The following is an 11405-nucleotide window of genomic DNA, read 5'->3' on the forward strand; positions in this document are numbered from 1 at the left end:
AATGTTTTTATGGGAGAAAATTGAATTGTTGAGATTGTTTGAAATTGTTTGAACATAAATTTGATCTTGAAACTCACATCATTTCACATTTCAGTGCATTTGTAAAATGAAATAATCGTAATTACATGTTTGGCATGGGTTGTATTTTATTATTCACTTCTTTAATGATTGTCATTCACCTTTATATATGTATATATATACACACACACATCCATATATGCCTAAAGCTATGAAAAGTGTGTTTTAAACGGGTTAAGGAGTCACGACCTCCAGGGTTGTACAAGAATTAGTTTGATGCTATTTCACGTTAAATCAGAACAAAATCATATTTATTTTAGAAGAATCGAAATCAAAACTGTTAACATTTAGAACCGAATTGAATCAAACTGTAAAAGACCAATTCGATTTGGTTATAAACCATGTTCGCTTTTGATAATGATAATATTATGGGAATAATTTGTTTATTTTTCAAGAAAAAAAAAATGTTGTTGAAACAAACTCCCTGTCAATCACATGGATACAAAAATTTATTGGCCTCTCAAGTCTCAACCAAGAAACAAAATATATTTGTAAACCTGAATTATTAATATATATATATATATATATTGAAACAAGTATAAAATTCAAAAGTATTCAAACAATAAGTAAATTAATGCAAAAATAAAAGAGAGATCAAACATGAAACGAATTGTATAATAATAATAATAATAATATATATATATATATATATATATAGTTTTTGGTTTGGTTCGGTCCTAATATATCTAGAACAAATTTACAAATTAACGGTTCCTAAATCAAAATCAGAACCAAAACGTAAAAAAATAAAATCAAAGTGACGCAATTGTGAGATCGCAAGAATGACAACACGCACCCAATCATTTACAAAAACAGCATATAATATAACACTAGTGTTGCGAAGGATAAGAGGATAAATAACATTTGTATTATTTTTTATTATTATTATATTGTCTTGTAAGGTGTAACACTCCATATAAGCTAATTTCTTTACCCAAATATTTTCATTTTCATTACTTTTTATTGATTATATAGTTTATTACACTCAATATCACCTGATTTTTTTTATTATTGGCAAAAAAAAAAAAAAAAAAAAACTGGCACACACTCACACGCATTCACTTTGCTGTTTAAAGACCCTCATTCATTTTAGAAAGTAGAAAAAATACAACTTGATTTTAATAACCAAAATAAAATATGCATACATATGTCATATATACGAGTGCAAAATATAGGAGTGCATATATATCAGCTAACCTCAGTATCTCAGTTTGACAAAATCAAGACAAATGCTACGGATTTGCTGTCGCTTATTACAGCGCTCTGATGAAAAAATAACGCCGTTAAGACCGTAGAAATGTGGACCCCACATCCACCCTTCACATGGAATGCTTGTACCAGTGGCCCCATTCAGAGCCAGCTGTGCGTCTCTCTCTACTCCTCTCTCTCTCATATTGTCTGTTTGAGGTGAACGAATCCATCAATCGAAGAGGAAGAGGAAGAGGAAGAGGAGCCGACTTGACTACACTTTCTGAAAGGATTTCTCTTCTCTCACTGCTAAATCATGGCGGTACGATACCATACTTTCTCTCCCTAGAAAACATACAAATATTTATATATATATATATATATATATATACTGATTTTTGTTCTTTGTATCTATCGATTTCACACGTTTGGTTTTACATCATTTCTTTCAGGAGAGTAGATTCGCCCAATTCGATTTGGGTTCTTTTGTTTCGTTTTTTCTTTTTGTTCCCTGTATTGATTACCTTTTTTGTTTTCCTCATATTTCAAGTACTATACATAGTTCAAATGTTTATTTTGGTCGCTCCTCTATATAATAGTTCACATGTGTATTCCTTTGTCTGATCCTTTGGCTCCTTCTACTCTTGCTGCTGAGCTCACAGACCAGATGCATAGGGTTTTTCATTTGTAGATTTGGGATAAATCTTCAGCTTCTCTGTTCAATTGTAACATTATCCAAGTATAGCAGGTTATCTGGGTTCTATTGAACTGTAATATATATATATATATATATATAGTTTGATGTTTAGTTTCATTATATTTGTTTGAATACGAATGGTTTATGTGTTGTGCCCGTGTTGACATACTTTAATTTTTTTTTTTTTTAGAATGGTTTAATACTTTGTTTGTATAGGATGAACTTATTCATTACGACTCAATTTAGAAACAAGTGACTTCTTATGCCTCTTGAACATTAGAGAAGATAGATAGATAGATAGATGCAGACAGAGAGATACGAGCATAGATGAGAGAGAGAGTGCAATGTGCTCCCAAATATAAACTATTATTTATCAACATAGAAGCAATTTAAGGCCCAATTCTTTTAGTATAACCTTAGACTTTCTGAAAAAGTAAAAATAACTCAAAAAAAATTTAGTAACTGACATAAGTTATCAAAAACTAAGATTTAATGACTAAAATGTATATGATGTCATATCAATCTTCTCACATTTACGGATATGATGGCAGTTTGTTCAAAGGCCTGTAGTATTGGGCGCATCTATCTCGTTGTATGTCTGTTACATGGACTCTACAAAAGTAGTGAAGTACCCGTATCGGACACATATCCCTCAGACATGGGTATGGGATATGTGTCCGACACTTTTGGTTGGACATGTATTTAAAAAGCATATCCAATCATTCAATTACATTATATTATTACTTGAAAATGAGTTAAATGCCTATATTGAACATTATATTAGATAAAAATATTACTTTACTTTAGAAAATAAAATAAAATAATTAATATAATGAATATTTAGCCGTGTCCGTGTGTCATTCTATTTAAAGATTTGACACATCCAACACATGGATACATACCCGTACCTGAGTCCATGTAACATAGCTTTGTATTAGACTCGACCCCAAGTTTTGTGGTTCTTCACCATCAAGAAGATTTTGATAACATCTTGATATCCATTATGGATCTTCACTTTGATACCAAAGAAATATGGCCCAACTCTCGTGACAATTATTTGATCACATGGTGAGCAAATGAAATCTCGAGTTTTTCAGTTCTTCAACATCGAGAAATTTTTTGTCTATTTATTGGCACTTTGTTCTGTTTCTCTGTTTGTTTCTCCCTGCATGCGAGAGGCTTGTACGTAAGAGCGGTTGTGAGATTCTGATCTACGTTGTTTGAGCCCATTTTTTAGCACTTTCATCATGAATTATTCACCCCACAAAATGTTCTCTTCATGCCATATCTGTAGTGTTTGCCTATTTATTTATTGGGCATTGTTGATTATCTCTTAGAATGCTAATATATCTTGGCATAACTTAATCATGATGCCTTCTACTTACTTGTGTGACACACCTGGGTATTACACAAAGTTGCTAATTGGCTACTAAGGTAATTACTGAAGTAATTTCCAACACAAATATGTATTCTTTATTGATTTATACACAGATCTGAATTTCTTTTCAATGTTACATTCCATGTTGCTGCTATAAAAATCAGTATTATAGCAAAGAAGAATATTGCACATCTCTAAAACTTTTGATGCCTCGGTTATAGGATTTTGCATTTGACATTATATGTAAAGCTAATTTAATCTGTGGCCTTTTCTGCCCTAAAAAATCTGCAAGAATCCTCATTTGAAATTTCAAATTTCACAGGAAAAAGATCGACCATTGCCAAAATTTGGGGAGTGGGATGTCAATGACCCAGCATCGGCTGAGGGATTCACAGTAATATTCAACAAGGCTAGGAACGAGAAAAAGACAGGTGGCAAGCCTGAGTCACCAGCAAAAGACGATTCTGCATTTAAGCACGGAGCAAATCTTGGAAAGCCGCAGTCTGTAAGTTGGAACTGGGCTCATCCCTTAGTTCATTTCCCCACTTTGATATCCTATGAATATCCACCAAGGTTTTCAAAGACTCTTTTTTCTTTTTCTTTTAAAATGTCATTTGCATGCCTCCATGCCTTGAGAAAGCAGAGTTTGGTTACGTTGAAAACAAGCTTTGAAATTTCCCTGAACCTTTATCAGTATGATTTTCAATAGCACGTCTTCTAATGCCATGGGATAGAAGATATCTCAAGAGATATCTTGTGAACATTTCTGAGCATTTCTGATGCTATGGTGACATTATCATGATTTTGTGTGCATTTCTGTCACGATTTACTATCAACACAAATAATTCCCCTCGTTCTTTGCTTTATAGTCATGTTACAACCTAGTGTCCATTCGTTTCTTGAAGACCTCTGGCTTGCCCCTCTGGCAACCTCACGATTCTTGGATGAATTTAATAGACCTGTGATTGTATCCTTGTATTTCAATAGCAATTTTTGGCATTATTTGTAAAATATTTCGGCGCATGCATACTGTATTTCCAACTGTTATAAAAGTTAAAAACACCATATTTATTCCATTCAATACACTAAATTCCTAAAAGTTTTAATATTATCCTTGGTCTAATTATCAGTGAAATTCTTGGGAAATTCCAAATGGTTATTCTATAATGACAGTGCATCCTCCCTATAAGTTCTTAATGACTTTTCTTTCCTTCAAATTCACTTCTTTTTTTTTTCCATAGTTCTTCCCAGCAAGTTCCCTGACATGCTCCCAAAATCCATATTGTTTTGTCCTCCTACAGTTCCTAAATTGTTGAAACTTGCACCGTGCTAACCTGATCATGTATATGGTTTTACAACATGTGAAACTCAGTCTCTTTTAAAGATCTGTGATCGAATGACAAATATCGAGCTGGTTGAGATGATTTTCATGGCCAAGTTTGCTGGCTTGGTATGGATGGTGAATTCATGAAGGTTTCTATATAATTGGTGGTGATCGGTTAAATTGATAGAACTGCATTTTTCCCTATGATAGCCCATGATTATAATTACTTCTGATTATTTAACTCCATTGATTTGCAGAAAAAATGGTTTTGCTGCATGCAATCTGCTTCTGCAGAACCATGAGGCACTTTACCTGGTATGGGCATTAACAGGAAAGCTTTATTCATCTATGCCCTGGCCCAATATATATTCCAGAAGACTGGAGCTCTAGTCAAGCTGTGATGGGTCATGCTGGAATCCGTTTTGGTGTGATATAAAAACTTGATTTTGATTGCGTTTTATTAGCAAAATGATATAAAAACAATATGATGCGTTTTTTGTATGATTGTGGGTGTTACTGCTTAGTTCTGCTTTTTGATTCCCGTGTTCAATCTTTTTACCATTATCAGCTGCAACATGTTTTTGTGATAATTTGATTTATGAAATTATGAAATTTATTTGATTGTATTGTGCATATATGTTGGTCCTTTGAGGATATTGGTACCCTCTTGTGCTGCTGAATAATCTAGGCTGCAAAGCTGAAGTTGATCATGTGAAACTGTCATGGCCAATGGGGATCTTATTTCCAACCGGGGTCCATTTGGCCGCTTCCAAACTGTCTTATAATATCTTCATAAACCAAACAGGACAAAAGAGATTTTGCGCCATCACTTAGCAAGCAAATCAGGGTGCATCCATCCCTCCATCGAGACACCGTGCAATTACTGAAAAAACTTCTTAGGAGGGGCCCTTTAAGAGGGATTCAAACTCTCGATAGATGTGAGGTAAAAATCTTTGCCATTAAAGTGATCCCATTGGGGATAAGAGACTAGGAGGGGCCCATTAAGAGGGATTCAAACTCTCAATGAATGTGAGGTGAAAGTCTTTGCTATTAAAGCGATCCTATTGGGGGTGAAAGTCTTTGCCATTAAAGCGATCCCATTGGGGATACGAGACTAAAAGTTGGTGTTTCTCTACCGATTAATATTGCAAAGAATTTTCCCCCTTCCTTAAAAAATAAAAATAAGTTACAATGTGGAACTTGGGTGCTCAACCCCCCTCCCTCTTCCCCCTCTTCCCTCCAAAATAAATAGGTAAAATAAAATAAAAAATAAAAATCAGCTAGGTGATGAAAAGAAACTCAGAAATGTCATACGACACCAAAATAGAAAGTTAAAAATACAGTCCGTTTTGATTGCCAACAGCCTGGATGGCCACATGTATGATGAACCCCTGATCTTGAAGCATCCACCTAACTCCGACTCTTGGCTTAAATGTGCTAGAAATCTATTTAACAATGGAAACAAATGCCTCCCCCATTGACATTTCAAGCTGAAGATGTTACAACAGATAAATAGCCAAGATAGTAGAAAATCTAAACTCTGGATGTGCCAAGCTTTCGTTCAAACAGGCGTTTCAGGAGGTAGACTTGGAGGACACTAGCCCCGATCAGTGCTGCTGCTTCGAACATTGCCTTTTGAATCGCCCTCTGACTCATTCCTTCATTCACTGCACTCCAGTTGGAAAATATTGAATTCCAAGGTTAATGAACTTGCAAGATTGTTGGTTCCAACATTTTTGCAATTAAGTTGAATAATGGACACATTTTTTTATTTTTGCAATTAATTTGAATAATGGACAAACATAAAAAGTACTGAAGTAGAAGTTTTGTTCTTTTCATAGGCTAAAAAGTATCTATTCATAAACAAAACCAAGAAATCCTGTTTGATCGAGTGCAAGGTTGTTCTTGATGTGCCCCCGTCAGAGGTTAACTTGATTTCACCATAATACCTGTGCATCTGTCAATGCACACCCGTGGTATAAGTTAAAATGGTTCCCAGAAACTACAAACCCATCCCCAACCCCCCAACACACACATACACACACAGAGACAGTAGACAAGTAACTGTGCTTAGAATGGAGATACTTTTGAACTAGTAAAAAATGATCTGATAATTTTTGGCATATGAATGAAATTGCTTCATTTAGGAGATTACATGGACACTTCAAAATACGCAAGGTGCCTGTGTCAGACACACGATACTAGGACATGGGTGTGGGATCGTGTTCAACACATTTGGTTGGACATACACCTAAAAAGCATATAATACAATTTTGTATTATATTATTGCTTCAAAATTAGTGTAATACCTATGTTGAACACTTTCTCACACGAAAACTTTTTTGTTCTCTAAAATGTAAAAGAAAATATTAAATAACATGAATATCCAGCCATGTCCCTGTGTCCATTTGTTTGGAGATCTGATATTATCCGATATTTAGACACGTTATTTAGACACAATAACCACACCCAACAGACTCACTCGAGAATCCATATAACATAGGCTATAACATGACCTCAGGTCCTCAAAGGGAAAACCACTCCAGCCAATGAAGTGCCTCCTTTACAGTTCAAACAGGAACCACAGTTCTTTTTTCATTTTTTTAATTAAAAACAATACAGACTTGCTTAATAGATACCTATTGCCTGGCGGTCGGTCTGAGCCTCTAACCAATGCTGTTCAAACTGGATGTTATAAAGAGCATCCTCTAACTTTGAGATCTGTTCCAACAAGGGGTCGAAATGTTCTGCAATCATTCACAAGAATCTCACTATTCAACAGGAAACAAAAGTGTAGATGATATTTAAGACAAACTGCCTCAGATGATTCCTTACCATCCTTTGCATGCTGATCGTGGTATGAAAAATGGGAAATATGTATATCGAAGTCTATGGTTTCAGAATAAGGAGACTTGTTAGTAAAACATAATTGGTAGAGGCCATTCTTCTGAACCATAAACTCATACTTCTCACTAGTCTTGTCACGGAAATCATGAATCTGCTCACCAGAAGGCCCCTTTATCTGATAATTTCAATTCAATTGCAGGATTAATGGTAAATTTATGATAAAAGGAAGAACCAGTAAAATCAGAGAATCAGAAAAGGAAATATGAAACTACTGTGTTCACAGTGCAAATACATTACAATTGCATTTTTTTCGTGAATGTGTGCTTGTGTGTGTGGTTAGGTTCACGGAAATTTTTACAAGAAGGAAATAATACCAATCGGGGGGAAAAAAGTAGCATATTCTGGGATTCTTACAGGCCTTGCAACTACATTTATGAACTATAGACTAGGAAACTTGTTCAACTACAAATATGATGGGCGTGTCAACAAGGCTAAAAATTGCTAAAATACGAACATTTCAGTGCAAGCCTCTAATGTGAATCAATTCATGAAGTTGTAAACTAGAAAATCAAGTATAGGCATTACAGTCTCATATTTCAACCTTGATGCAAGCTCTCGTAATTAAAAGTGGAACAATTCATGTTTTGACCAGAAATATTCCTTTTGATCTTTCTTTTTCTGCCTCTCTCCCTCTCCCTCACTCACACATGGAATCCCATCTAAACTTCGAATTCTAAAATTATACCAAGTGTTTATCTTTATTAATGGACTTTCAGGAAATCATAATATGACAAGGAAAATAAGAGGTCTTTAAAAATAAGAAACTACTTGCCTCCAACCCTATAATGAGATAACCCCCTTGTAGCTAACATGTCATAATATAACTGGACCAAATTAAAAAGACTAACCAATTGTTGTTTTCCTTTCTATTTTTTGTTTATTATTTTAACATTTTAAAGGACACCTTGTAACATAAATTTTATAATTAATCAAGTATAAGGAGGCAAGTATTATTCTTAAAAATAAACTATCAAAACTTCAAGTTCATTCTATAAACCTCTCCAATCTCTATACTAACCTATTTGTTTAACAATCACCTCTTTGAAAAGATTGCTTCCAAAGAAAAAATTCAAGATTTTTAGGGAAGATGACTCCAAAAACTGACTTGATGGACGAGCTAAAGTTTTCTATCATGTGACAAGGATACCATATTTATGCACAGTGTTGCCATCAGGAGTTGAACTCCTAACCTTCAAGGCGGGTCTTAATTACAACCTACCTAAAGTTCAATGATTGAGGCACTGAGTTCCACCTTCTTCAATCCTCCACTTCAAAAACTTCTCACTTCTTCTTTGTCATCCACTATTCTTATCCCAACAATTTTCAAATTTCACTCAGTTTGTCTAGAGCCTCCAAAGAGTAAGTTGACAAATATGTGACCTAACCTCTAATGCTTAAATATAACTGTTAATACATCAATGCCTATCTGCAAATTTGTCTCATAATCTCAAAATCTTCACTCAAATAGTCTCAATACAGATTACTAGTTGCTATGGACTAGAAACAAACAAAGGAACCACATTGAAATGCAAGACAAACAGGAAAGTTTTTTTTTTTTTTTTTTCCTTTTGTTGACGATAGTGATGTCTGGCCTCTGAGAACACCCCATAATCCACCCCCGGGCACACGCAATCCCCTGTCCCACATGCACAGGGTAACTACCGGAAAGTTCTCCTAAGATGGCCCTAAGGGGATTCGAACTTCTAAACTCCAAGATTTGAGTTGAGAGTCCATCTCCTTGGAGTTCAAACAGAAAAGTTGTATAACTAAAATATAAAACAGGATCTTTAGTATATGAAAGAAAACAACCTAATTTAGAAATTCAGTGAAGAATAAAAAGATACAATGGCATAATCAATAACAGAAGCATTATAAAACTTAACAACCTAAATTTTCCTAAATATTCATTCAATAACAAGCAAATAATTAAACAAACAGGTGGCTATAATTTCAAATATTCTTCGAACATATAATTGAAGTAAAGAAAAATAAGCCGGACAGAATTCAATTCGACAAAGCTTGCTGCATTAACCTAATTGTTTCTCCAAAATAATCATCTCTCAGCTCCAAAATCACCCAACTTCTATTTCATAGTCTCAACAAACACTTTCTAAAAGTCACACTATAATGTTCTATACCTCATCTGATAGTGCATTAACAATAATCTACAACAATTTCCTTATGTAATGATAAACAAAATCATGTCCAATGTAGAAGTGGCCACAGGACATATAATTTGAGTAGCAACATAGTGATATATAAAATAAAAAAACAGAATAGTGTAAAACAAAATCGCGGGGAAAATGAAAATTACCACAAGATCAACACCATCATCACTCTGATGCCACAGCATGTTGGACTTGATCACCACAAAAGAAACATGAACAATATCACCTTCGTACTTGGCATTATGAGAGAAGCATTCTTCTCTATCAATCACAAACCTAACGCCCACCGCCCCGCGAATGATCGATAAAATCAACACCATTAAGATAATTACACATCTCAAAACCCCATTTCCCATCTGTACCAATATAACATAAATCATCAATACATTGTATTCAAATACACAATGAATCAAACATATTGTACCAATAGAAATTAGAACAATACATTTGAAACATAAAGAATATAGAATCTAAATAACTGTAATAACAATTGGATCTACATATTGGGGAAAAGGATAATAAGTAAAATTGTGGGGAACAAAAAAAAGAGAACCTGTTATATTGAATATTCATGAAAGAGAGTAAATCAGATAAGGAACATTTTGAGTGATTAATTACCTCAAAATTTGTGAAGCTCGGGGAATTTGATGAGACAACTAAAACAAAAGTTAGCAGAGCTTGAAAACTTTAGGAGAAATCGAAGTGACAAACAACTCAAAATGAACATGGGGTTTAGTTTTGACTTTCTGGGTTTTTTACCTTGACGACAAGAACAAAGTGACAAGTGACAGCCCCAAACCGGACATATATTCAGGAAGTATATACTTGGTTCTATCAATTCCAAAATAATTGATTACCTTTTTTATTTTTATCAGTCTCAAAATAATTACTCGTTTCTATGTTCATGTTTAAAAATTAAAATTTTTAAAGAGACATGAAATTTATACTCACTTAAAATTATCAATATGTTCTTTTTAGTTTAGATAAGTATAGATATCAAGTTTAAATTTTTTTGAAAATATAAAGAATAATGTTAGAAAAATAAGATTTATTTGCGTTAACTTTTCAAAGTGGACAACTAATTTGGGATATCTAAAAATGAGACAGTGAACTACTAATATGGGACAGATATAGGATTTCATTGTAAATCATTACATTAATGCAGACTCACCTAAAAATAAATTTAATAATTCATTTACAACAGACTGGCATAAGAATAAATTTGATAATTTATTTATTATTTATACAATAAAAATAATAAAAATGATCATCTCCCAAAAATAGACCATTAAAATGGAATAGAGATGGTAAGGATAATATGCTTCAAGTCAAGTTGAGCCTAATTTAACGGCAAGGGAATAGCCCATATGCAAAGAATCACACCTAACATCTTGAAAGTTTTGGTGAATGTAAAATAGGAGATTATTATGTGTGGGATTGTAAATTATGAAGTGCTTTAAGAACCCAATTGATCCCAAAAATTAAAAACTAACTTTGACTACAATTGCGACGTCAAATAATTGACGTCTGGAGTCGCCTGACTCACCCATGGTGCACCGGTGAGAGTTTGATAAGTCTCAATTGTATTCTAGAAAAATGCTTGTGAGCCCCAGCATTTGAAGCCTAATGCTGGCCCAATGCATCCCAACCATAGCATGCATTAAA

The 11405-nt window shown here is 33.9% G+C and overlaps 2 protein-coding genes across 2 annotated transcripts; one reads left to right on the top strand and one right to left on the bottom strand.

The window, feature by feature from the left end:
- The first annotated feature begins 1429 nt into the window (after positions 1-1429).
- On the top strand, positions 1430-5298 carry LOC132307498 (protein NOI4-like). Its single transcript, XM_059805286.1, has 3 exons — positions 1430-1588; positions 3664-3846; positions 4923-5298. Exons 1-3 carry the CDS (start codon positions 1583-1585, stop codon positions 4965-4967), a joined length of 234 nt encoding a protein of 77 aa, XP_059661269.1. The 5' UTR covers positions 1430-1582; the 3' UTR covers positions 4968-5298.
- A 652-nt stretch (positions 5299-5950) lies between these two features.
- Positions 5951-10527, bottom strand: LOC132307499 (transmembrane emp24 domain-containing protein p24beta2-like). Its single transcript, XM_059805287.1, has 5 exons — positions 10359-10527; positions 9887-10096; positions 7501-7687; positions 7305-7412; positions 5951-6332 (listed from the first exon to the last, which is right to left on the bottom strand). Exons 2-5 carry the CDS (start codon positions 10094-10096, stop codon positions 6199-6201), a joined length of 639 nt encoding a protein of 212 aa, XP_059661270.1. The 5' UTR covers positions 10359-10527; the 3' UTR covers positions 5951-6198.
- Between the last annotated feature and the right edge of the window lie 878 nt (positions 10528-11405).

Source organism: Cornus florida, unplaced genomic scaffold, assembly GCF_030987335.1.
Source record: "Cornus florida cultivar Cherokee Brave unplaced genomic scaffold, ASM3098733v1 CherokeeBrave_3.0.0_Hap2_Chr05, whole genome shotgun sequence".
NCBI lineage: Eukaryota > Viridiplantae > Streptophyta > Magnoliopsida > Cornales > Cornaceae > Cornus > Cornus florida.

Excerpts from the sequence above, each read along its gene's own strand:
- LOC132307498 (XM_059805286.1), top strand. Across the intron at positions 3,847-4,922 it reads ATCTTGGAAAGCCGCAGTCT|AAAAAATGGTTTTGCTGCAT; the intron begins GTAAGTTGGAAC and ends ATTGATTTGCAG.
- LOC132307499 (XM_059805287.1), bottom strand. The coding sequence starts at position 10,096 with ATGGGAAATGGGGTTTTGAGATGTGTAATTATCTTAATGGTGTTGATT. Across the intron at positions 7,688-9,886 it reads ATGATGGTGTTGATCTTGTG|ATAAAGGGGCCTTCTGGTGA; the intron begins GTAATTTTCATT and ends TGAAATTATCAG. Across the intron at positions 7,413-7,500 it reads CGATCAGCATGCAAAGGATG|AACATTTCGACCCCTTGTTG; the intron begins GTAAGGAATCAT and ends GAATGATTGCAG.